General features: G+C 39.2%; 3 protein-coding genes across 6 annotated transcripts in view; 1 reads left to right on the forward strand and 2 right to left on the reverse strand.

The window, feature by feature from the left end:
- The window catches only part of FAM162A (family with sequence similarity 162 member A), a 27,861-nt gene extending 25,089 nt beyond the window's left edge, over positions 1 to 2,772 (forward strand). The window contains exon 5 of the mRNA XM_025990171.2: positions 1,464 to 2,772. Coding sequence (XP_025845956.1) covers positions 1,464 to 1,556 — 93 coding nt within the window. The 3' untranslated portion in view covers positions 1,557 to 2,772. The remainder of the gene's footprint in view (positions 1 to 1,463) is intronic.
- WDR5B (WD repeat domain 5B) lies at positions 2,700 to 5,885 on the reverse strand. The gene has a single exon (XM_025990170.2). It carries the CDS (start codon positions 5,883 to 5,885, stop codon positions 4,896 to 4,898), a length of 990 nt encoding a protein of 329 aa, XP_025845955.1. The 3' UTR covers positions 2,700 to 4,895.
- A 4,495-nt stretch (positions 5,886 to 10,380) lies between these two features.
- The window catches only part of KPNA1 (karyopherin subunit alpha 1), a 69,725-nt gene continuing 53,472 nt past the window's right edge, over positions 10,381 to 26,633 (reverse strand). For all 4 annotated transcript variants that reach the window (XM_072724977.1, XM_072724984.1, XM_072724991.1 and 1 more), the window contains 4 exons: positions 23,631 to 23,756; positions 21,786 to 21,913; positions 17,330 to 17,508; positions 10,381 to 15,720 (listed from right to left, as the gene is read on the reverse strand). In XM_072724977.1, coding sequence (XP_072581078.1) covers positions 15,533 to 15,720; positions 17,330 to 17,508; positions 21,786 to 21,913; positions 23,631 to 23,756 — 621 coding nt within the window. In that variant the 3' untranslated portion in view covers positions 10,381 to 15,532. The remainder of the gene's footprint in view (positions 15,721 to 17,329; positions 17,509 to 21,785; positions 21,914 to 23,630; positions 23,757 to 26,633) is intronic.

Genomic DNA, 26,633 nt, shown 5'->3' on the forward strand with positions numbered 1-26,633 from the left:
TTCCCTTATTCCCAGTGAGTACAGAATAAAAGGAAATGAACTTCTGGCTCTCTTTAGACTTTTGGAATGGAAAATACTGACCATTTAGACTAACCTTACGGGAGCATGAAGGACAAGTGTGCAGGACTGGGTGAAGTTCTTCTGACATTTCTGTCTACCCCACTTCAGATTTTCTTCTGGCTTCCTCTTTGACTTCTCATGCATAGTTCTCAGACTGAAACCTACAGAAGCATGTGGACAGGACATAGGGGTTTCTAGAATTCCAAGAAGTCTGCATTACTTATGTATACTTGATTATACTGAGTCTAAGTACTCGAGAAGTAAGTCACTTCCTGGGATTTCTTCTAGCCTCATCTAAGGGTATACACCATATATTCTAAAAGTTTCTCTCCCTTATATGCCAGAAAACTATCTTATTTGTTTTACATGGAACTGTCCATTTCTTACAAGTTGGTAAATGCTACTGGAATGCTTTTTAGAAGAGAAATTACCTTGTATGCTTTATCCTATCAACTTACCATTCCCATTCTCTCCCTTCCCATACTTAATTCTTTACACATGAAATTACATAGGTATAAGAAAATCCCACCTTATATATAGGGTGCTAGTTTCATTTATCTGGCATAAAACTTTTGAAACTGGTCTGCTTATGTAAGCTTCATAGCCGTGTAACAGGTCACATGGAGGGAAACATGGGAGGAGGATGGTTGCCTCTCCCCCACTGCTACTTGCGGTCAAGGGATGGATAGCAGGATAGATACTGCTCAGTCATTAGTCACAGTATTTGGTGAAGTCTGGGATCGCCAAAGCTCAATATTTTTGGTAAAAGAGGAGTAAGGAGGGATCCCTGGGTGGCGCAGAGGTTTAGCGCCTGCCTTTGGCCCAGGGCGCGATCCTGGAGACCCGGGATCGAATCCCACGTCGGGCTCCCGGTGCATGGAGCCTGCTTCTCCCTCTGCCTATGTCTCTGCCTCTCTCTCTCTCTCTGTGTGACTATCATAAATAAATAAAAATTAAAAAAAAAAAAAAGAGGAGTAAGGAGTTAGAAGGGTATGAAAGTATAAAATAAGTTGGGGAAGGAGAAATGGTAGCAATAAAGAAAAGTGGAAGGAAAAAAAGGATAGAAATGGAAATAAAAGGGCATTCAATACTAAAGAGAGGAAAAAAGAGAAAAGATAAATGAATAAATGATAAGGGAAGAAAGCAGATTTAAAGAAACTGGCCAGAAAGAAAGAGAAGGCAGAGGGTGTGGCATTTCTCTCATGCTTGACTGGATGGGCTACAGGACTGTGAAGCATCAGAGGAAGCAGAAGGCACAGCAGGGGCTTCTGTGCTCAGGGTGTCCACGGTAGATCATTCTGGGCCTGCAGTGCCCTAGTTAATCTGTTGACATTGGTGCGGCATAATGACAGCCTCCCCAAACCTGCATAAATAATCACTTACTCAAATTTGTTTTACTTTAGGCTGCCAAAAGAAACGAGTCCTTAACAAGCCTGAACTTAGAAAAAAAAGCTCGCCTGAGAGAGGAAGCAGCTGTGAAGGCCAAGACAGAGTAGCAGTGATATCCATGCTGGCTGGATTTCGAAATTGCAGGAATAATGTTGCAGCATTAGCCTGTATTAAAAGAATATGGTATGCGGATTCATTTCATGAATCCAAAGTGTGGTTTGCACAGACATAATTTCCCTATTTCTGCTATAATGGTACAAATAAATTTCCTTTAAGAAATGTCAAAAAGAAAAAAAAAGAAATGACTTCTCTTATGTTTTTGTGGCTTTGATCCAAGTTAAATGCAGCCTTTCAGCTCTTGGAGAAAATGAAGAATGGGGCAACTGATTTAAACTTTAGTATTAACTCTTCTTTAGAGAGTCAGATACCGTATCTTACTTTACTTCCCATTACCAAAGTGACTTCCTCTGCAGAAGCCAAAATGGCTTCTAGTTCTGTATTTCTCTCTCTTGTGTACTCATTTCTAGAGAGATAAGGAAGGCCAGCTGAGTATGCCGCCCAGGTACATCCTGGGGAGCTAACCACCCCAAATGCCGGAGCCGGGCAAAGCAGCTGGATCATACTCTGCCGTCTTGGGGCATGCTGGCAGACTGAGGCTTATCACACAGCAGTCTTGGAAAAGGTCCCAGTAGGGTGATGAGAGTCTGGCCATGAATTTCTGAGAATTCTGAAATCCCAGCACTTGGGGCCAGCACACACCTTCTACTCTATGGCTTCGAACTCCCAATTAGTCCTTTTGCTTTTACCTTTACACTGAATTTCTCAATTACAAAAATCTATCAAATGCGTTTTCTTACAAATGTTGAGAGAAAAGCATTGGCACATGGTATGTATTTCACTTACACTTTGGGATGCCAGCCTGTCTCATATTTAAGTATAGATGCTGGTTTCTATTTTAAGAATTTCTTATATTCTCACATGTCTCAGGAGTATTAATGGCTGAGAAGTCCTCATAACCATCCCAACCTGCTAATTGTCTTCAGAGGATTATTACAGATAGGAAGTAATATATGCAGCTGTATCGCACCACATGGAATTTCATAATCTGATGATGTTAATGATGTTTGTTGATATAGAGTAATCTGACCTTGGCTTTTTAGATACCAAGTTCTTTGATTTTAATCTACTTCTTTAAAAAATAAGTAGTTTTTCTTCATAGAATACTACCATTTTTAACTACTAAAGAAGTATTTTAAAGTGTTATCTTGGCCATTTATTGTAAAAAAGTTTCATTAAACCAAAACTCCCACATGTTAAAATGAACAGCAAGAATTTACATGATCATTTCTCATTTTGTGTCATTCTCCTATTCAGTAACTTAGAGTAACTACCTAAGTTTACCCATTATATGGTACTAAACTCAAAATCAATCATTTGCATATATACCTTTTGACTTCTGTTGTTTTGTCAGGTCATACACAGAATTCTAGCACCATGGAAGAGAAAAGAAGTTTGGGGTGGGAGGCTCTTATGTTCCCAAAATATGTAACCTAAAAGCAACGTCATACCTTATTTTAAGGATGCCGGTGAGAAAGAGCCAGAAAGACTGGTCCAGCTGTGGCTATTTAAGTCTGGTCTGGGAGTTCCTGACCCAGAACACGTCCACATGACTGCTTTCTTCCAGACACAACCTGCAGGGCTCTTTCCCACCACTGGACATTCAGCGTCTAAGGGTTGTGACCTAGGGGCAAAGTAGATTCTCCTAAGTCTTGATCTGTCACCTACATCACAGTGACAGTTCCCTCGAAGAGCAAGTTAGAGGATTACAAGAGAAAAAATGGGAGCCCTTATTCTGGACGGGCACCTGGCACAAAACAGGCCCCAAGACCTAGTTGCCTTTGTGACCCATGGGAAAAGAGACTGGGGCTTTTTCTACCCTCAACTGAAAGCAAAACTTCATCTATCCTTAATCTTTTTGCCCCAAACAAAAAAATCCCAATTCTTCCCGTACCCTCACATAATACCTTCTTGGCAGTCATACCTTACTAATAACTCTAATACCTTATATTCCTCAGAACTCGTCAGGCAAAACAGATTTAATGAGCACTATTATACTAACGAATACCAAAAAATTAAGTTTTGCCCTGTTACTTTCAATTATTGTTGTGCTACTTTCTAGATTTTTTCCACGTTTGTGTCGCTGTAGGTAAAGTGGGCAGAAACCGTTTTACACTTTATAGTATGGGGATATGATTCCAAACACTTATTGAAAAATAGGCAAGGAATGAAGTGGTGATAGTATAATTCAATGTCCTTCAAACATTACCATAGTCCCTTATATATATAAATACTGAGAAAACAAAAATGAATAAAAACCTACTTCTTTCTAGAGCTTGTAATATGCTGGAAACATGGCCGGTGAAATCATTATAAAACAAATTGGTAAAAAATATATTCTGAACTTTATAACAGAAGCTATAGAAAGAAAAAAACTTAACTTAGCTGTGTGGTGTGGTTGGAGTCAGGTAGGCAGCAATGGTCCACAAAGTGGTGATTTCTGAACCGAGTTTAAAGTAGGGGTAGGAGTTACTCGTCAGACACATAGTGAAAGAGAATAGTCTCACCATTTAGACATGTAGCTTGCCTGATAATCATGAGGGCACAATATGACAGGGTAGTAGAGAAGTCCCTCAGGAAAATGCCATTTATGATGTTCCAGTTTATTTTTAGTTTTTATCTTGATAAAAAACCTAAAATGTGGAGCACTCAGGTGGCTCATTTGGTTAATCGGCTGCCTTTGGCTCAGGTCATGATCCCACCTGGGATCAAGCCCCACGTTGGGCTCCCTGCTCAGTGGGAAGCCTGCTTCTCTCTCCGCTCCTCCTCCTGCTTGTACTCTCTCACTGGAACTCTCTCTCAAAATCATTTTTTTAAAAACCATACAAACAACTTAAAATGTTCAGACTCTCACAACAAACCTAACCATGACTTAGTTTCCCCAGTTTATATGGACTCGGTTCCATGGAACCATTTCATGTAAGTGGCAGCTGCCATACATCTCCAGTCCACCACTATCCCAGGCTTATGCTCTTACTCATCTTCCAAACCAATAACTGGAGTGATTCCAAACTCTGGCTCCCCTCATTTAATCAGTCATCCTATTTTGTGAACCTTACTTCCAAATATTTTTCAAAAATATTGAGAGACACAGAATGGCCATCTGTTCAGGGACAGACATAAGTTATTACCAGACCTGAAGACTAAGGGTGAGAAGCCCTAAGTTTTAGACTTGCTTTTCCAATTGCCTTGCTTTGTAAATTTAGGTAATAGGTCTGAAGTCTTAAGACTGTTAAAAAGAAATGCAAAACCATGCCAAACTTAAGAGAAACCCATCTTCTTAAATACTTTTTTTCCAACTTGGCTCTACTACTTGATTTCTAAAGGGATTAGCAATTACTCGTCCACAGTTTAATTGTTTTGTCATTTCCTAATGCTGCTGTTGCAATGATGTTTTCTGTAGGATGGCAAGCTGCTGAGATTACGACGTCTGTATGACCTTGTAGTTTCTGTACGATCTCTTTAGTCTGAAGGTTCCAAATGTAAACCAGATTATCTTCTGAACCAGACACAATCCATTTTCCACCAGTTACTGAGAAATTTGCAAAAATGCAGTATTTCTCATTCTTATGACCAGTGTATGTTTTCAGGCATCTGCCTCTGCTATAATCCCACAGTTTAAGAGTATTGTCCAGGGTTGCAATTAGAAGATACTTTCCATTTGGGGAAAATGTTACAAAAGAGACGGGCGGGTTATCATCATCAACAAGTGTTTTTAAACACTGGCCTGATGCAGCATCCCAAATTCTACAGACACCATCATAGCTACCTGACACAATCAGGGACCCGCTACAATTAAAATGAACAGCAGACACCGGGTCAGAGTGAGCAGACAAAGTCTTGAGGCACTTTCCTGTTTTCACCTCCCATATCTTCACATTCTCGTCAAAAGATCCTGAAACGATGAGATTGGATGGTGGATTGAAATTACAGCAAAAAACATAATTGCTATGCCCCTTCAGGGTTTTCAAACATTTTCCAGATCTCACATCCCAAACCTTTAGCGTTTTATCATCTGAGGCAGAAACAAGACGGCTGGAATCTGACGACCAGGCAACATCTGAGATCTCCAGGCTGTGACCAGAGAGTGTCTTCTCATACTTCCCATCATAGGCTCCCCAAATCCTAATTACTTTGTCAGCGGAAGAACTTGCTAGCCACTCTCCGTTAGGACTAAACTTAACTGACGACACAGCCTCCGTATGTCCCACCAGAGTGAATTTAAGAGCATAGTCTGGTTTCTCAGGCATTTGCTTGCTCCGACTGGCTGAGGAGAGAAGGCCCGACTCCGCCTTGGCCTCTCCTGCCTCCGTCGCCATGGGTTCTGAAGCTCCGGGTCAGTGGGTTGGGTCAGCGTCCAGCCCGGAACCGGGCAGCCTCTCTGCCCGGCAAAAATGAAGATTAAAAACATCAGACTCAAAAATAATCGGTCTTTTGAGGATTACAACTTCCGGTCTGCCTTGAGCACGTACAACGACTCAGCGGCACGGCCCGGACCCGTTTCCTGCCTCCTCGCTTCCTACTGGAGAAACAGGATTAAGCGGGTCCAACGCGCCGTCGGCAAGCGTGGCGCTGGGGGTGCCTTCCGGGCGTCCACAGCCGCGCGCGGTGCTGAGGGGCGCGCGGGAGCCGCAGGAAGGGGGTTCGCCGCCCCGCCCCCACCCCGTCCCCGCCCCCGCACGTAGGCGGACGCTGAGCAAGCCCGCCAGTCAGACGAGCACGAATGAATCCCCGCCTTACAAAAAAGATTTCAGAAAGTAAAAAACAAAAACAAAAAAAGAACAAAACCAAACCTGCGTAAGCATCACGAATTGCGGCCCAGGCGCTTCCAAGCCGCGGATACACGGCGCTGCGCGGCGTCGCCGCCTCACGGCCAACCCGGCAGGCCCCACCGCAGAGCGCATGCGCACCGCAACTTCGCGCCGAGGGGCCCCACGGGAGAGGCCCGCCTGCGCCTGCGTAAAGGAAGGCGCCGGCGTTTCCTTCCGGTGACCTCCGCTGGCGGCTGCCGCGCGTAAGCGCAGGGCGTCCTTCGGCGAGAGCATGCGGGTGTCCGGGCCTCGTCCCCGGCCTCCCTGGCTAGCGGCGACTATTTCGAGGAACGTTCATTTCTTTTTTTGGAAGCCGTGTCACAAGAAAGGACTGGATTTTCCGATTCCCTTTACGTTGCGGCGAGTAGGTAGCGTGGACCCCGCTCCCCCCGCCGGCGCCGGCCTAAGCCTGGGCTCCGGGGACGCCTTTGGTTCCGCAGGTCGGTGGTCGCGGCGGCCTAGGCCTGAGGCTGAGGGAGGCGAGCGGCGCTGAGCCGGGTTATGCCCCGACCGTAAAGCTGCTGGTTTCACAGCGTTGCCTGAACGTCCTGGGGAGGACACGGTGTCGCGGGGCTCCAGAAGCCCGCGCCGGGGAGAGCGGCAAACGTGCGTTCCGGCACGTCCTCCGGGCTTCTCGAACTTTCTAAGACAGCAGGTGAGCCCCGCATGGGTGCTTGAGCCCGAAGACGACCGAGAAGTCGGTGCAGCGATAAAGGCGGCTGTAAGGTTAACCGGCCATCGGCTTTAGGGAACCTCAAGTCCCCGGGAACGTCCCGCGGCCGAGTGAGTGAGACGCAAAGATACATGGTTTTCGGGTGCTGCTGTCTTTACCGAGGTGCCCGCCTGGCTCAGCCCCGCAGAGCGCGCGACTCCTGATCCCCGGGCCTCCAGTTCACGCCCCACCTTGGGCGTTAGAGCTTACTTAAAAAAAAAAAAAAATGCAAACCTGATGAGTTTGTACCTACCTACTTGTAATTGGCAAATAGCTTCTTTTTTTTTTTTTTTTTTGGACGTCAACCCAAGAGTAGCGTGTACCTACCACGTCGCTAGCCAGGCGCCCCCGCGGCACGTATCTCTGGATGTTTCCGGACAGCCAACAACAGTTAAGAGCATTTGGAAGGAAATTCTGCCCTATTATTTATTAGGGATCATTGAAAGTCTGGCCTTTAAAGGAGGCACGACAGGGCAGCCCGGGTGGCTCAGCGGTTTAGCGCCCCCCTACAGCCCTCGGCGTGATCCTGGAATCCCAAGATCGAGTCCCACGTCGGGCTCCCTGCATGGAGCCTGCTTCTCCCTCTGCCTGTGTCTCTGCCTCTCTCTGTGCGTCTCTCATGAATAAATAAAATCTTTAAAAATTATTTTTTTAAAAAATGAGGCACGACATAATTCTACCACCTGTAATGATCGACTATATAGTTAAAAACCTCATTACCTTAAGACCCCACTACTCTGGTTTGGAATTTGGGCAGGAATTGGACAAAAGCTGAAGTCTTAGCTGGCGCAGATTAACCGAATAACGATAACGTGGTGCTGGAAATAGGAAGAGCATCTTTTTAAGTAGATTGTAACATCCATTTATATCCGTTAAATTAGGATTCTTCTTAGCTATTAAGGCCAGGCCACCACGGACCATTCCCTTTGTAACATTTTAAAAAGAGAGCACTTTTATCTTAAAGTTATGATTAAACTCTGCTTCTTTCCATTAGCTTTTGTATGATTTTTACTGGGAAGCTTAGAAACCCTCAAATTTTGCATCAGTTGAGACCATTTTCATTTTTATTAACTCCTTAAAAAATAAATTTAGGAGCGCTATAGAGAACAAAGTGTAGGCTTTGCTCCAAAGATTTTAAGTAAATTTGTATTTTCCAAATACCTGTTCAATGCGCCAGGAGAGTAAAGAAGGGAAATTATAGAAGGTAAACTTGTGAGATGAAGACTAGGAGGGGGTGTTGGTGCTGGAGTGTATTTTAATAACCCACTAGAAATACAAGAATGAGGGGGACAAGGGGCAGTCAAGGCGCCTAGTGATAGGGGCGCCTGTCTGGCTTAGTGAGTAGAGCAAGGCCACTGGATCCCTGGGTCATTGAGTTCAAGCCCCATATTAGGGTAGAGTTTACTTTAAAAATAAAAATAAAAAAAAAAAACAGAATGTCCAGAAATAATTTTTCTTCAGATTTTCCCAGTATTTAAGGAAATTTCCACTATTAAAATCAATTCCTAGGTCTTTGGAATTTTTTGTTTACAAAGTGCATCAGGAATTTGTGTAAAGATAATTAAAGCTACGAATGTAAGTAGTTAAGTCTTTTTATCAGTCATGTTCTAATATTAAAATGTAGTCCTGATACTGTAGTCCTTATGAATTAGGCCTAAGAATTTTGTAGTTAGGGGATCCCTGGGTGGCGCAGCGGTTTGGCGCCTGCCTTTGGCCCAGGGCGCGATCCTGGAGACTCGGGATCGAATCCCACATCAGGCTCCCGGTGCATGGAGCCTGCTTCTCCCTCTGCCTGTGTCTCTGCCTCTCTCCCTCTCTCTCTGTGTGACTATCATAAATAAATAAAAATTAAAAAATACATATTTAAAAAAAAAAAGAATTTTGTAGTTAGGTCCTTGGGAGAGGGTAGCATCAATGTGGAGTGTGTAGGAGTAAGGAATACTGATAAAGGTAAATCCAAAGTGGCAGGAATCGTAATTAGAGCTTTGCATTTGCTGCTCTCAAACAGAGTTCCTCAGGTGGTCCTGTTTTTAACAATTTCTATTTTTGCTGCTCTTAATCTTCAGTTAGGTGATTTAGAAGTTTCCCTCTCTTTAGAAGTCAACTTGTTTACTTTAGATTTCCCATAAATGTTTTAGAACTGAGTTCCTAATGATTGAAAGATTTATTTCCCTTTTCCGCAGTCAAGTTTGCAGATAATTCTAAGTAGAAATGCCACAAATAGGTCATTTTTTTTTTTAAATAAATGTTTTGGGTATGTGTGTCAGGACTGGGATTAAGTCCTGTATTAAGGAATGTCTTGACAGACTCCCTTCACAGCAATTCCAGTTACCAAATCCTGTTCTCAAAAATCAAGCATAATAGAATTATGTAGTTTCTTAGTACAGGTAGCAATTTAAATAAAAATTTACTTGGACTAAATATGGAGTGGCCTATAATTTATCTAAACTGAGAGCCATCTTAAAATGAAAGGGAACACTAAAATAATCAACTGATGCTAACTGAGCTAAAACCTGGGACTATACCTAGCAAACCAGTACGGTCACTGACTTCTAGAGGACATAAATGACAACTTAATCTTGGAAAGTTCTGTACTCTTCATATGGTAGGTTACACCTCAGCCTCTCCATCTCTCTCTCAAACCTGTGCGCTCTTTCCCCACCACTGTGGTCTGGGTTTCTGTTTTCTCCTCACCATCACTAATGCCCAAGTGGTTAGATGAGGCAATGAAATTTGTAAACTCAGCTGTTTTGTACTATAGATGACAGTGTAGTCTGCAGGAACTAGTTATATTTTGCTTTAAGATTCTGTTTTCAGAAAAAAATACCTGGCCAGTAGAATCGCTCAGCAATACATACAGCAGTAAAAATGGAAAAACAAAAACCCTGTTTCATAGCCTAAGGCAACCACAAGCTTCCAGATAAGTTGGATGTAATTGGCAAAAAGGTTTTTTCTTAACTTTAAAATAGGACAGAAGAGATTAATGTGCTATTTTTGATAATACAGATACATGGGGTTATTATAAGTTACCCTGTAAAATATACCTGTAACTTTTCACAGAAGGTATAGGTTTTTTTGTTTTTATATAATGAACTGCTATGACTGTCTGCTTTTGTAAACTTCAGGTCAAATTAATGTCCTCCTGAAAGGTAACCACATTTAAACACTTAAATATTGAGACATTAAGTCTTAAGAGTTAATTCCTGGTTTCAAACAGCAGCATAAAAGAATTCTTTGAATTTTCTTTTATAACCAAGTACCCTTTACTAATATCACATCGATGCATATTCCTTCAGTCATTTAGTATTTATTGAATAGTCTACTATGTGCAAGGCACTCACCCATGGCCTGACAGACCACATTCAAGTACAAAGAATCATCAGATCCATTCCAAATCAAAGCGTAAGAACACTTTGAAAAACAACATAGAGTGGTCATAATAATGAAGTAAGCAGAACATAACTCAACAACATAGATAGGTGATCTATCTTTTGATACTCCTTGGGACGAGATTCCTTTAGGAAGTCAGCTGTGTTAAGTTCACGTCCATGGATACCACTGCTAAGACCCAATTCTTCATTCCAAAGCCTTTCCCTGTGTACTTCTACTTTGGAGTTTGTTGAATGGAAACATGTTTCTAAGTTTACCCATTATGCTACTAAACTCAAAATCAATTATTTGCATATATATCTTTTGACTTCTGTTGTTTTGTCAGGTCATATACAGAATTATAGCACCACAGAAAGGAAAAGAAGTTTGGGCTGAGAGGCTCTTATGTTCCCAAAATACGTAACCTAAAAGCAACTTTATACCTTAGTTATTTTAAGGGTGCTGATGAGAAAGAGCCAGAAAGACTGGTCCAGCTGTGGCTATTGTTTAAGTCTGGTCTGGGAGTTCCTGACCCCAGACCTCCACATGACTGCTTTCTTCCAGACAAAACCTACAGGGCTCTTTCCCACCACTGGACATTCAGCGTCTAAGGGTTGTGACCTTGGGGCAAAGTAGATTTCCTAAGTCTTGATTCTGTCACCTACATCACAGTGACAGTTCCCTCGAAGAGCAAGTTGGAGGATTACAAGAGAAAAAATGGGAGCCCTTAACCCGGGCAGGCACCTGGCACAAAACAGAGGCTCAAAGACCTAGTTGCCTTTGTGACCCATGGGAAAAGAGAATGGGGCTTTTTCTACCCTCAACTGAAAGCAAAACTTCATCTATCCTTAATCTTTTCTTTTTGCCCTAAATTTCCAAATTTATACCCAGTGGCTATTTGATATTTTTAAAATAAGTGGATAACTTGCTTCATCCCACATTTTTGTGATGTCCTGGTACCCACGGTTAGTACCTATCCTTTTCTGACAATAAAGTATGTTATAGGATACTCTCCATATTAGAGCAGACTTACTGTACTAGTGCCCCATCTGGCCTTCAGTTACTTTAACTTAAGAAAAAAAAAAAATTAGTTTTTGTTTTTTTTTTTTAAAGGAATCTCTACTCCCAACATGGAGCTCAAACTCATGACCCTGAGATCAAGAGCCAGCCAGATGCCCCATGAGGAAGCAGATTTTTTATTTGTAAAATTTCTTTAAGATAAACTTTTTTTTAAAGTAGGCTCCATGTGCAACGTGGGGCTTAAATTGACCACCCTGAGATCAGGAGTCACATGCTCTACCTACTGAGCCAGCCAGGTGCCCAATCCCAATAATGAACTTTTGATAAAGGTAGCTAAAAGTGTTTTCCAACTTGGCAGATACCTATTTATTCTGCTCACCCAACAATGAAGACAGAAGAAAGTGGCTCTGTTAATTTCAGATGGCAAAAAGTCCAGATTTGAGACTTCATATATAGATAGGTACACCTATTTCTCATATGAGCAAATTTTGGAATGTAGGAGGTAGAACATAATATATAAATATGAAAAGCAAACAATGCCCTTCTAAAAGTGGATCCCTTTTCTTTACTGAAAAACATCCTTACACATCAAGATTTCATTGCAATATATATGAAAAGCCCCAAGCCCTAAAATACTAATATGCAAAGACTTGCCTACTGATATAAAATATGTTCACAAAACCAATCAGCAAGAAAGAAAAATCTTTCAAATTGAGGAAACCCTTTCATAACACAACCCCAAATTAGGGGATTATAAATAACTGAAATGTTTAGCACTAGAGAAGTAAATTCAAAGTTGCCTGTGAGTGGCCATGTACAACAGGATTTAATTGACAAAGTTTGGTTTATAAAATATATTACATTTTTTTCCTCAGGCAAAATTAGCAACAATCTGGAATAATTCAGATTTATTATGGGATAATTGTCATTGTTTAAATTTGTGGCAATATGAAAAAATGGCCCAGAGCCCATTTGGCTTTATCTAGCAGATGGAAGAAACCATCCTAGGGCAATAGTTTTCAAAAACAGTGTAGCTGACAAAGGTTTAAAAGGGCCCTACTTAGTGATAATTACATGAATTAAAGTGTTCCATAGAAAACTCTCATCTGTTTTCCTTTCCTGGTTTTTCTCAGTCCAACCATATCTACTTGTTGGTCCTTCAAATGCAGGGTGCCTTTGTATCCCAAATGCTGTCAGTGTTTTTCCCCCACCTAAGTTTTCATTTCAAAGAACATACTTTGAAAGTCTGGAGGTAAAAGTGGGGGGAGAGGGATAATCATGCCACTTCCCCCAATTAGCATATATTGCAGAAGAGTTTTCCTGTGTTGAAATTAACATGCTTTTGTAATGAGTAACATCTTAGTGATAGGGTTTCAATAAATCCAACGTACATTAATACAATCTGGCAGGCAGAGAACTGAAATTAGGACTTAGTTACCTCCTAAAGTCTCATTTCTATAACCAAAAAGGCTGCTTTATCAGTTCTAACAGTTATGCTGGGATTTATCCTTCAGTTAATTCCAATTTTTATGTTAATAACATTTTATTCCAAAAAAAAAAAAAAAAATTAGCTCATCTCATGGCTCATGAACTTGTAGAACAGGAGCAAGATAAATTCCTGTTTTAGACAGAAAATAGACCACAATAGTTAAATGGACTTTGTTTAATTCATTCACTGAGACACCTGCAATTGCAAAAACTCCCAGTGTATGCTATTTTCCTACTAACCTGGGGAAACAACTTTGTGTGCTTTATCTTTTTTCCACTCAAATTGGCTCATCAAAAATGAATTGAAATTTGTAAAATTATCCAATAGAAGGTACATAATTTAAAACATCCTAGAGAAATGATGTGTTACCAGTGATGTACAGTTTTAAAAAACTCAGCCACAAAAAAAGTCAAAGCTAAAAACAAGATTTTTACTATGAATCAGTGCTTCTATTACCCTTCTGAAAGAAGTTATATTTTAATGTGATGTAAAGGCAAAATTGAAGTTTTTTTCTTTAAATTAAACACCTAATTTGTCCCTAAAATTACAAAGAATCAAAGTCTTTTACAGGTCAAGTGCAGTAAACTAAAATGTCCTTTCAGCACAAAGCAGCACTAGAGAAAGTTATAGATGGGAGTTGACTAGTTTTGCAGTGGCTGCTCCATCAGTAACAGACAGACATCAGACGGTATCCATCCAGAGCACAGACACAACTACAAAGTGGATGCGAAGAATGTGTCACACACTTGGCTGATATATGTCCTTTGTCTTTGTATCTTTCTACTTTGAAGTGGACTTTTTAAAAGTTTAAATCAGGTTACATAAGTTGGCTGCTTAAATATCAACATGATGAGGTATGAAAGCTCTGAATATCCCTAACATTCAGCAGGATTTACCAGAGATGTATGATAACCTGTCAGGGGAACTTCCAAATAGTTACATTTTGGGGTTATAATGAATTCTAGAAGAGGACAAGATTAAAGAGGTTTAAAAGGGTATTCTTTAAAACAGAAGTGAGCAACTTTTCTTTCAGAATTCATTTTGAATAGTATATCAACAAAAAAATCTTCTCTGATAGTGTGTCCCAACATTGAGTCAAGATGGCCAACTAGCACCAAGAAGTCGTATTGAACTCAGTTGCAGTTCTCTTGGCAATTAGGCTTATTTTTTCATTCCGGTCCAAGCACAAATGTGGATCACTGAAGACAGTACTGGAAGCGCCAGTTGCAGGTACATTGCAGTTATCATTAAATGAGCCAGAAGTTAGAAACTTTTTATTTTATGGGGAGTTGACTGGGCAGTACTAGTAGGAGATGAAATGATTAGGGAACATGAGGTTATTAAAAAAAAAAAATTACTGCCCTTATTTGGGTTGAACAGGTTATGTTGAGAAGATGATTATTTAAGATAAGGATGCTACATTAGAGGGATCATATATGCAGCATGAATACATTAGAATCCAGCTGCACCTGGCTAAGAAAAAAAAAGTTTCCCTAAGTAACCTTTATTTAGTAAAAGTATGTGTTGTCTGCCAGTCACAGAGGGGAAAAGCACCTAGGGTAAACTCCAATTTAATGAGGACCTTGATCAGGACCACAAAGCCTGAAACATTTGTTTTAATGCAGAAACACAGCCTCTAGTCACACTGGTTGAGTCTGGGAAAATTGGAGGGATTTTTTGTGTTTTCTTTTTTTACTTTTTTATTGAATTACAGGATATTGTTTCGATTACTAAGGATTCTAAATCTTCATACCAGCATTAGAATCGAACCACTTCCATATCCTAAGACACATAAGACCAAAGAGAAGCAATAGCCATACAAATTAATATGTGCCCCTCTCCTTTCTGCTCTAAGGGAATCTTCAAACCAGTATCACATTTAAGAGTCAAAGTGTTAATTCTTCAGCATTCCTGACAACTAGAAAGCACATTCACTGAAGGCTGAAGGTGAGGGAGCGGATGGTTTTAACTTTAATATCTGTGAAAAATGGCGCCAATAGAGGAAAGAAAACCATCCAGTCTCAGTAAGGATTAATGCAAATTTGGCTAGAAAAGCCACCAGGTAATCCAAGGGTTCACTGTGGAAGAACTCATGAGAAGTACTCTGAAGTGTACACAACAGGTCTAAACATCTCCCTTGTTGCAAGTAGTTGTGTGAAATTCAAGATAAAGGTTTAGTCTCATCTTTTAATATCAGTGTTTTTCCCCACTTTAAAGGGAATGAGGAGGAGTCCTCTTTTTCCCCCACAAAGAAAGGGAGCCACATTAATATGTGTATAATCCCATGACTCTTATAATATATAAGTGCGGATCTCCAAAGCCTAGGGATTTTCCGTAAGAGTGGGCCGTTCTGGTTACCCTTTTTATTAGAAGGGTATTCCACCACAGAGAGCCAGAGGTTTTCCAGATGTGTGTAAGAGAGCAGGTGCGCAAGGCAAGCAAATGAGCGCAAACAGTATTATGGAAAACATTTGAGAAGTTAGCTCCATGAGGACTGTGGGCTCCACAAGAGGACTTGACTGGGTAGCCTGGTCTGACACAGGAACATGAAAGCAGAGTATTGCTTCAAAGCTGGAAACCTTCCATAGGAGCCTCACACTGCTGGAAGATGTACTGCTGCTGGCTAAGGTCAACCTGGGGTGCAATGCTGCTGTCCTCATCCTCGGTCCCGAAGTAATGCTCGATAAGATCAAAGGCCTTCTGGTAGATCTCCTGGTTTTCATGACTCTGTAAGAACTCAATTTTATCCAGACCTAGAATGGAATAAAGAAAAATCTGTGTGTGAATACATATATGTTTTTTTGTATGTATCTGTTGGAAATGCCAACGAAATTGTATTGTGCCATCTCTCCTTTCCTACTGTAAAGGAAGATTTTCTCCTCTACTTCGATCTTTAGTATTTTTTAACAACACAGAAAATATCACTGGGATTACATCTGAATGCTAGTATTACAAACTGACATCTTAAATACATATGCAAGCAATAACCAGATGCAACTTCCATAACGGTCTTCACATCATCCAGTGTCCGAGGCCAGCAGCAGAAGTATTCCTTTTGAACTGTATCTATGACCTAATTAATTCTTGGCTCTGATCCAAGTTCAGAGCTTTTGAATATGTCAACAAACGAATATGACATCCTTAAAATAACAGCCAGAATCAATTTCTACTGCATAATCTAAGAAGTCCAACTGAAACAATTAGCCAACATATTTCCTTTACTAAGTTTGAGCCCATCAGAGCTAGGTTTTGCTTTTACTTGCAGGCATAAGCAAGCTGACTGCTATAGCAATACTGGAAATAAATGTTACTATTGCTCAAAGGAAAAAAAAAAACATATTCTTATATATCACCACATTAAAATACATATACATAAAAAAATTAACAAGTTACTTCTGTGGAGAAAAATCTCCAGGTACAGGAACATTTTCCTTTTTTATACATTTCAAAATATACTAAGTAGGTATAGCTTTTTTTTTTTTTTTTTAAGATTTTATTTATTTATTCATGAGAAACACAGAGAGAGAGGCAGAGGAAGAAGCAGGTTCCCCATGGAAGCCCGCTGCAGGACTCGAATCCCAGGATCCAGGGAACACAACCTGAGCTGAAGGCAGATGTTCAACCACTGAGCCACTCAGGTGCCCCAGGTGTAGCTTTTATAATCAGATTTTTTTTAAAATGGTAAATAGTTAAAATCATTTTGGAAAACAGTTCTGCATTATCTGGTAAATGAAGAAGAACATACCCTGTGATCCCTAATTCCAATCCTAGGAATAAACAAACCCTAGAGTAGTGGTTGAAAACCACTATGGTTTTGGCTATGCATTAAAATCACTTAGGAAACTAAAAGGTTAATATACATTAGTAATCTAATGATGAAGAGTACAGTTAACACTGAGATTGGAAGAATGAAGAAAACAAAAGGCACATATTGAACCTTCAAGATGAAACTTTTAGAGTCAGGAACACTTTAAGAACACAAGAATTGGGAGACACAATCCAAAATGCAAACTCTAAATCTTACAAGAGAAAAGATTTTCTGCCAGAACAGAATCTGGCATCATCTACAGTAGATACAGATTTTCTTGAGGCTCAGATGGAGTAGTAAAAATTCAAGAGTACCCACGAGGGCAAGCAAGCAGAGTCCAGGAACTGGGAAGATCCTTAGGGTCCAATGGCTAAATTGAAGGGTACTCACTTCTCTTCACAATTAATTCATATTCTTTTCCAGTTCTGCCTATTAAACAGTATTATTCATAGAACAAATTTTTCAAATGAGTTTGCACTCACTGACAGATGTAGACAAGTCAGAAAAGCAAGAAGAAAATAATTTTAGGACATCTATTAAATACACTATCTTACCATATGCTTCTTCAATCAAAGCGCAGTAAGGGTTAATGCCAGTGCCATTCCTTTTGGCTTCTTGTTCTCCAAGCCTCAGGATATTTTCCAAGCCATTTAGGGCAACCTGTACAATCTTAGAGTCCATGACTGTGAGGAGATCACAAAGTGGCTTGATACAACCGAGTTCTACGAGGTACCTAAATTAATACAAGGAATAATTTAGTTAAAGCTTTCAATTTCATAAAACTTTTATGAGATAAGTGGGTCATCCTCCAACTGTAGAGATAAAAATAAGCACCCATTCAACCTAACTGGCTACATCTTCTCACAAAGCTACAAATACATGAAACAAAACCAATTCTCTAATACCATCTCCATTTATCCCCCTCCAACGTTAACTGGACTCCAAGAAACTTAATACTCTTTTTTTTTTTTTTTTAAACTTAATACTCTTACTCTGAATATGAGCAACTCATCAAAACAGTATACTTTTGGCTAATTTCATTTTTGTTTCTGTAGGTAGCCACACCTCTGAAACAGGTGCTAAAGCCACCATAGACCCAAAAGGCCAATTCTATTTTGTACAAAGAACTCTTAAAATCCCCAAAAAACAAATAATTTAAAAATGGTCAAAAGATCTCATGGCAAATAAAATATGAAAGATACACAACGTTAATATATATCATCAGGGGACTGCAAATTAAAACAGCTTCTTAACCGACCTGGGTGGCTCGGTCGTTTAAGAAGCTGCCTTCATCCCAGGTCATGATCCTGGGGTCCTAGGACTGAGCCCTGAGTCAGGCTCCCTCCTCAGTGTGGAGTCTGCTTCTCCTCCTGCACCGTCCTCCGCAACATCCCCGCTCATGCGCATGCTCCATTTCTCTCACTCTCAAATAAAAATCTTTTTAAAAAAATGCCACATCTATTAATATGCAAAACACAACAATACCAAATGCGGACAAGAATGAGGGCCAACAGGAACTCTCATTTTTTTGCTAGTGGAACTACAACACAAGATAATCACTTTGGAAGGTGGTTGGCAGTTTTTTGCAAAGCTTTCCATACAATCCAACAATCACGCTGTGGACATTTACCCAACTGAGATGAAAACTCAGATCCATGCCAAAACCTGTACACATTTATAGCAGCTTTATCCATAATTCCAAAAAAAACCGTAAGTAACCAAGATGTTCTTAAATAGGTAAATGGATAAACTGTAGTGTATCCAGACAATGGGTTATTATTCAGTGATAAAAAGAAATAAGCTGTGAAAAGACATGAAGGCAATTTAAACATACTAAGTCAAAGAAGCCAGTCTGAAAAGACTCCATGCTATGTGATTCCAAACATGACATTCTAGAAAAGACAAAACTTTTACAAAGACAATAAAAAGTGGGGTGCCTAGGTGGCTCAGTTGATTAAATGTCTAACACTTGATTTTGGCTCATGTCATGATCTCAGGGTCATGAGATTGAGCCCTGTACAGATCAGGTTCTGTGGTTCTGTGGTGGGTGTGGAGCCTGCTTAAGATTCTTCCCGTCTGCTCTTCTCCCCCCCTCCCTAAAAAAAAAAAACAATAAAAAAATATAGTGGCTGCCAGGGATTTGGGGGGGGGGGGGGTGAATGAGTAGTAATGAGGATTTTTTAGGGCAGTAGAACTATCCTGTATATCACAACAGTGGTAGAAATAGGACATGCATTCACCATAACCTATAAGATTATACAATACAAAAAGCTTTCAGCTCAGGAACACCTGGGTGGCTCAGCGGCTGAGCGCCTGCCTTTGGCCCAGGTCGTGATCCGGGAGTCCCGGGATTGAGTCCCACATCGGGTTCCTTGCATGGAGCCTGCTTCTCTTTCTGCCTATGTTTCTGCCCCCAACATCCCCCTCCCCCCACCCGCGTGTGTCTGTCATGAATAAATAAAATCTTTAAAAAAATAAAAATAAAAAGCTTTCAGCTCAGCTCATGATCTCAGGATGCTGGAATCAAGCCCTGCACTGGACTCCTCACTCAGTGGGGAATCTGCTTTTCTGCCTCTATCCCTCTGCTCCTCCTCCACTTGCACTTTCTCTCTCTCTCTCTCTCAAATAAATTAATCTTTAAAAACAGAAACCAAGCTTTATTTATGATTATAAACGTTAGTTGCAAATTTGGAAAACACAGAAAAGTATAAAGAAAAAATACACAGGTATTAACCACCACTATTATATCCCACTATTCCTTCCTCTGTGTTCTCATTTTTTAATTTTTTTTATTTTTATTTATTTATTTATTTATTTACTTATTTATTTATTTATTTATTCATGAGAGACAGAGAGAGAGAGAGGCAGAGACACACAGGCAGAGGCAGAAGCAGGCTTCATGCAGGGAACATGATGCGGGACTCGATCCCGTGACTCCAGGATCACGCCCCAGGCCAAAGGCAAGCGCCAAACCGCTAAGCCACCCAGGGATTCCCTGTGTCCTCATTTTTATGAAGGGTACCCACCTACCATCTTCCCCAGTTACCTCTGACTCTTCCCTTTCCTTGCTACTTAAAGCCTGCCAGCAAGTCCTACAGAACTTTCCTTCCCCTCCTGAGATCCATATCTCATGCTACCATCTTAATCCGGGCTGTATACTAACTACTGCAATGGCATCTTAATTGCTCTTTCCTCCTCAAAATACTATGTTCTTATACTATTCTCAAAGTTAAAGACAATGAGTCTAATCAATACTCACGACTAAGGCCTTCATCCCAGTTTCCAAGACCTACCAATTCTTAATTCCTCATCTTGCAAAAGCATAACCTATAGCAATATTGATTTGCCTCTTCCAATAACATTACCTGTGCACATTCCCTCACACCCTCATACTATTTGCTCTCCTCCACAATAACCAAACTTCTACCCAATGGCAAGTTTCATCTCTTCCATGAAACTTTCTCTAATTCAAGGCAATATTCTTCCTAAGAACCTATGTATTAGCATTTGATTATATTTAACCTAAAAATTATGGGTATTTCCTAAGTTACTCTAATTGATTCTTCCATCTAAATCTTCTCTATTGAATAAGAATAAGCAAAATCACACAGATGCCTTTTGTCAGTGATAAAGTCAGTTTATTTTCTGTGATCTGGACTGTAATAATTTTGTAATAATTTTTCAACTCTTCATCTGGTTAAGAAGAAACTGCTAGGAGATTGATCATGAACTTCATTAATATAAGTAGCTATACTGAATTTTAAAAAGGAATAGTAAGTAGCCTTTCCACTCTTCTCTAAACAGAGCAAAATACCCTTGAATACTTTCTGATGAAATCTACCACAGTATTTTAGGAATGTTTTAGAAATATGTATATAAGTTTAAATATTACAATTAAGAAACCGTATTATAACTTCTACATTACTGCCATTACTGGGATAAATGTCATTATCAGTGGTGGCATATTTATAATCATAATACCCCAGAACCAGAACTAGAATCTTGGGAGGTTGAAAAAGACCTTAATCTCATACAAACTGCTTCTGAAGACCACTAGAAACCTTCCTTGAAAACCCGTCCATGATGAAGTTTACCAAAATAGCTATTTGCAGTGTTAATCTATTTTAAAAATTTTATTATTTTAGGCACAGAGTTATCTTTTGTACCTAATCAACTTCTGAAATGTTAGGACTACCTTTTACATTTTTAAACTCCAAACAGAGCACTAAAAACTAATATTGGTTAAGTGCTAACATTTAACCCACAAAGCAACAATATGAGAAATTGCTTTATTTTTCTGATATTATATATAAGGAAGGCGTTACTATTGCAATACTCGTGTAACTCCTCATCTGAATTCCCAATAAAGAAAGTTAAGGCAGGCTAGGAAGAGTCTAAGTTCCATTTATCTTTTCATCATTGATCTTTTTCTTTAAATCTGAAATACTGAATGTCCATAATTTAGCATTTAATTATATGATGTTCCTTTAAGGAACTGATTCCTGTCCATTTTTTTGCCTTCTATAGCTATTAAAATTATAAGCCACCCAAGAGGCCATTTAAGTCTCAAGCTAATACAGCTTTTTTTGCAGAGTATTAATAGGACTTTCGGGAGACACTGCCTCTAGTGAATTTGGCATTTTATTCTAAGATAAACCTCTTTTAAGTCTCATCAAATTCTATTAAAATACCTAAACTAAAAATAGCAAGAGTTAGATGCTAAAGTTGGACTCCAAGGATTCTACAAGTAACCTGCTACACTAAGATTTTTCTGACCAAAAAACTCCAGAGTAGGCCAAACAACTGGTTATAAATAACTTCTTTCAAACTTCAACTGTGCTTTCTATTATCCTGGAATTATTTCAGCAAGAAGGAATGGGAGAATTAAATACACATTTGAGTCTAGTTATGAAACTCAGAACAATCTTCCAAGAGGTTAGAATTGAGCACTCATAACTAGTAGACATAATTTTTTTTTAATTTACTAGATGCTACCTGGTTAGTACTTACTTGATCTGTTCAGCTGACCCTCCAGAAGTTGCATTTGTGATGGCCCAAGCTGCTTCTTTCCTTGTCCGAAACTCGGCAGTTTGTAATATACTAATGAGGGCTGGGAAAATGTTGGCATCTATCACAGTCTGAAATTAAGTAAAAAATTAAATGAAAAAGGAAATTACAAAATTTGTAAAAGTGTTCATGATACTAATTATAACTTTTCAGGTAGCTTTCCTAATGATACCTCTCCCCCGGGTTAAAAATTAACTGGAAGGAGTTTAAGTCCTCTTACCCCTAACCTTTCAACCATACTTGATTATCACTGGTAACATCCTCCCTGGAGTCTGGGATTTTATAATCTCCTAATTTTTTCCCTGAGTTCTTTTCTTTGTTGTCTCTTGTTTCATTCACAGTAACAAATTACAAAAGTTCTATTTTGTGTTCTCTGTTAGTCTCATTTCTTTCACAGCATCCAACTCTGACTTGTGTATTGTAACCATCCAGTCCTCACTTCTGGGTGCTCCACCCCAAGATGGCCAAAAGCTTGCTTTAGATCTGCTATCCACTTCAAACATCATCCACCCTCTCTATATAAGTTCTCCTTCTCAAACCTCTTTTTGTATATTTACTTATTTATTCTAAATTTCATCAGTCACTAAGTCTCCTTTACATTCTCAATTTAAAACATCCCAAGCCACCTTTTCCCTTCCCCTTTTAGCATTGCCTTGATCCAATTCCAACCCACCACCTCCCACCAGATTACCAGCATAGCCTGTAGTTGGACAGAGTACTTTTACTCACTCCTCATATATGAACACTAAAACAGTCTGCCTCAAATTATGTCCCTCATTTTTCTCCTTAGCTCAAAAACCTAAAATGAATTCATATCATTTCCTAAATCCAGAAACCGACAAATTCTACATAGGAGCCTGACAGCAGGCAATCAACTATAGCTGAAATCACCTCATATGAACTGTTACAGCTATCAATCTTAGTCCCTGGCAGCATTCTGGCTTTTTGTTTGTTTCAAGTTTTTATTTAAATTCTAATTAGTTAACATGCAGTGTAATATTGGTTTCATGAGCAGAAGTTAGTGATTCATCAACCATGCTTTCCTGATCAAGAACTCTATCATACCAGTGAAGGAAGCCAACAAAGTCTAGTGGAAAGACATGTCCTCTTGATCCTGTCATTTACTAGGGCTGCCCTTGAGCAAATCACTTTATTTCTCTCATCCTTAGTTTCATCAAATGAGAATATTAGATGAGATAACCTCTATGGTTCCACTCTGCTCAAAGTCCCATAGGTCTGTGTTTTATTTTTTATAACCAGTTGTTTAGCCTTTCTCATGGCCTATGCTGAATGCTTTGGCCCACTGCTTGCTTTTATCTTCCATTTGGGTTACCCTCCCATGTAATGTAAGAACAAAATTAAAGGGCGGATAACCATTTAGAGAAATATGGGTCCCCAAAGGTTTTATGAAAAACTAAAGTTATCTAATACATGGGTCCACTAGAAAAAAAATGTTTTACTTGGCAAGAATAAAGCCAATCTGTTTAGTATAAAGATCATCAAAACATTTTGAAAATTTAAGACCCTCTGTCTTGTCTTAGCAAATCATCAAATATTAAAGGCAGAGGGAAAAACCACGATCAAAGTGTAAGTTTCAAAAATCTGAACTTCTGTAAGGTAGGATTAAAAAAAAAACAACAACAAAAAGTAGTAAACTATACAAGATAAGAATGTTGGAAGTTAATGATCTCCAAGGCAATAATGAAAAACAAATTTAAGGCTAACTGAAAAAAAAACTAAAACTTGCCAATAAAAAATAGAAGAAAAAAGGACATGCTATGGGATTACCTGGATCTGTGCTCTATTTCCAGCTGTGATATTAGATATTGTCCAACATGCTTCCTTTTTGATAGATTCCTTTGGGCTACTCAGCAAATGCAATAAACTCTGCAAAGCTGAGCAATTCAAAATTACCTAAAAGGAAAAGTTTCAAACTTAATCTCTTTTGTTCCAAAAAGAAGTAAATGTTTTTAACTCATTTTAGGAACAACATAAGCAAAGAAATAAGGTCTGTCCTTGAAATTTTAGAAATAAATAACTTTATATATGTAGAAAAGTATTCAGTGCCCATAAGAATTAATTTCTAAGATTATTAAAGTTTTGTGATACATATTACAACTGTATAACTGCTCCTTCATAAGGCATAATAATGTGTCCCTTCATCTTCCTTTCCCTACAGAATATTAAAGGTCTTTTGAATGGGTAAATATATCAAGCGGCCAGAAATTCAAAAGTGGTCTCTGATAACATTCTACCCAGTAGTCAATCAACAAATACATACTTAAAGAAGTATGCCAGGTGCTTTAGAGGACACAAGGATAAAAAGGATATGTCCTCAGCTATCAAACAGCTTACAAAGATGAGGGAGAACGTGACACACACGAAGGAGATCTACTCTACCAAAACTAAAATCATAAAGTTATAATGATTGAAATAATATGTGGTGGCTCAAGAATCAATCACTGAATAACAGAACAGATATCTCATCCAGAAATAAATGCAGGTAATTATAAGTAATTAAATATATAATAAAGTTCTATCAGAGATTAACTAGGTGAAAAACTTTTATTTATTTTTTTTTAGTTTTTTATTTTTGTGAGAGAGCAACTGAGCGCGCATGAAGTGGGGGGCAGAGGGAGAAACAGACTCCCCACAAGCTGAGCAAGGAGCCCCATATGTGACTTGATCCCAGGACCCTGGGATCATGACCTAAGTCCAAGGCAGACGCTTAAACGACTGAGCCACCCAGGCACCCAACTTTTTATTTTAGAAAAGTATTTTTTTCAGAGTCAATTCTTAACCAATTACCAAAATAAACCCACAACCAATTTAAAGAGTAAACCTAAAAACCACACAATAAAAACAGAAGACAGTATCAATAAATAGCTGGTTTTGGGATAGTGAAGGACTTTCCAAGCATAAAAACAATGGAAGAAACTACAGGGAGACCATAATAGAAATATTTGAACGTCAAAAAAATACAAAAATTAAAATGCACACTACATAGTATTAAAAAAATTGCAACAGGTAAGATGGTTGTTGTCTTTAATATGTAAATTGTTAAAAGAAACTAAAATTTTAATACATTACCTACCTCACAAATAAAAGAAATACACATTAAAATGAAGCCATTTTTTGCCTATTTAATTCATACAGCTCAAAAATTAAACATGGTTAAAGAAACACAATCTTAACAGTATTCAAAGATACTACAAAAGCAATTTTTAAAAGCCAAAGATGTGATCTAGAAAATAAACATGTCAAAAAATAATAATAAAAAAAAAACACTGTCTTTAACTTGTGACTTGGTATGGAGTAGTCAGGAAAAAAGACTGCGGCGGTGAGGGGAATGCCTTAAAACACGGATAGGATGTTACAAGCAAAGAGGGAGGACATAGCAGATAAAGGCTAGAAATGAAAAAGTGCTGAGACAAGCTACCACAAAATACCAAAATATGGAAGAGTTCTGTACCCCCAAAATTAACAGTAGGCTACAAGAAAGAATGCAACTAAAATCTTCTTGAAGTACAAATTCTTTAGTCTTTCAAAGTTCTTTATCTCAGTCATTAAAGAACTTCATTGTTTCTGAGATGAAAGTAGTATGAACAAGGTTGTTTTAGGAAATATTAAGCTGTAATTAGGAGGAGTCAACTGAGGGAATAAAATGCTGGTGAGAAAAGGAAGACAAATTAGGTGGATACAGCAACCCCTTCTGTGAGAGAAAACATGTGCCAACTAAGGGTAAGCAGATAAGGATACCAAAACACTGAAAGTCAAGAGCTGGTGACTGTGCTATACAAGGTGTGAGAGATGGAAACACCAAATATGACTGCAAAGTTTCAACAGGGAGTGAATAGTTACCTCATTAATTGAAATGGGGGAAAAAAAAAAAGACTTGGAAGCAGCTTTCTGGGGGAAAGAAGATAAACTGTGAGAGACACAAATGTGAGACATGCAAGCAGACTATTGGAGATCCAGGAATAGAACTTAAGGGACATCAGAACTAGATGTAGACAGAACTTCATTCATTCAGTAGTTTTTGAGTCCTTACACATTGTGCCAGAACTCCTAAGACTACAGAAGGACAAAACTGAACAACATTGACTCCGGTCTCCCACTAGAAGCTGGCAATCTCATAATTAGACAGTTACGGTACAGTGTGATCCGTGCTATGACAGATGAAACAAAAGGCAGCACTTAAGAGTGTGGTAGCAACAAGGCTTCTCAGAAAAAATAATATTAACAGGATATTAATATGATTAATTAAGACCTGAAGAATGAGGCGACATTCAAAGCAGAGTATGGATCCGTGTAAGGAGTGGTTAGAGCAGGGATGGGGACGTGGGAGTTACGTTCGGTACAGAGGGAAGCAAGAGTGTGTTAAAACTTAGGGATGAGTGTGGTCACAGAGAATCCAAGGAATAAACATAGAAAAACCACAGAGCATAGCATAGGGAAAGACAGAAACTTTTTTTTTTAATTTAAAAATTTAGAAAGTATAAAGGACTATATTAAAAAAAAAAAAAACCTTCTTTCCATTCCTGTATCCCAGCAACCCACGTCTCTACAGAGACAACCAATGTTACTAGTTTCCTGTGTCTCCTTCCAGATAAATTTTATGCAAATATAATTAAGCATATATGTTGTTTTCTTCTCCTCTCCTCCCTGCCTCCTTTTATATAAATAGTAAAGATCCTACACACTATTCCGCCCCTTGTTTTTCTTTTTAAATGACAGAACCTGGAGATATTTCTGTAGCAGTGCTCAACAGTTTCTTCATTCTGGTGCATA

This window comes from Vulpes vulpes, chromosome 1, assembly GCF_048418805.1.
Source record: "Vulpes vulpes isolate BD-2025 chromosome 1, VulVul3, whole genome shotgun sequence".
NCBI lineage: Eukaryota > Metazoa > Chordata > Mammalia > Carnivora > Canidae > Vulpes > Vulpes vulpes.

Excerpts from the sequence above, each read along its gene's own strand:
- WDR5B (XM_025990170.2), bottom strand. The coding sequence starts at position 5,885 with ATGGCGACGGAGGCAGGAGAGGCCAAGGCGGAGTCGGGCCTTCTCTCC.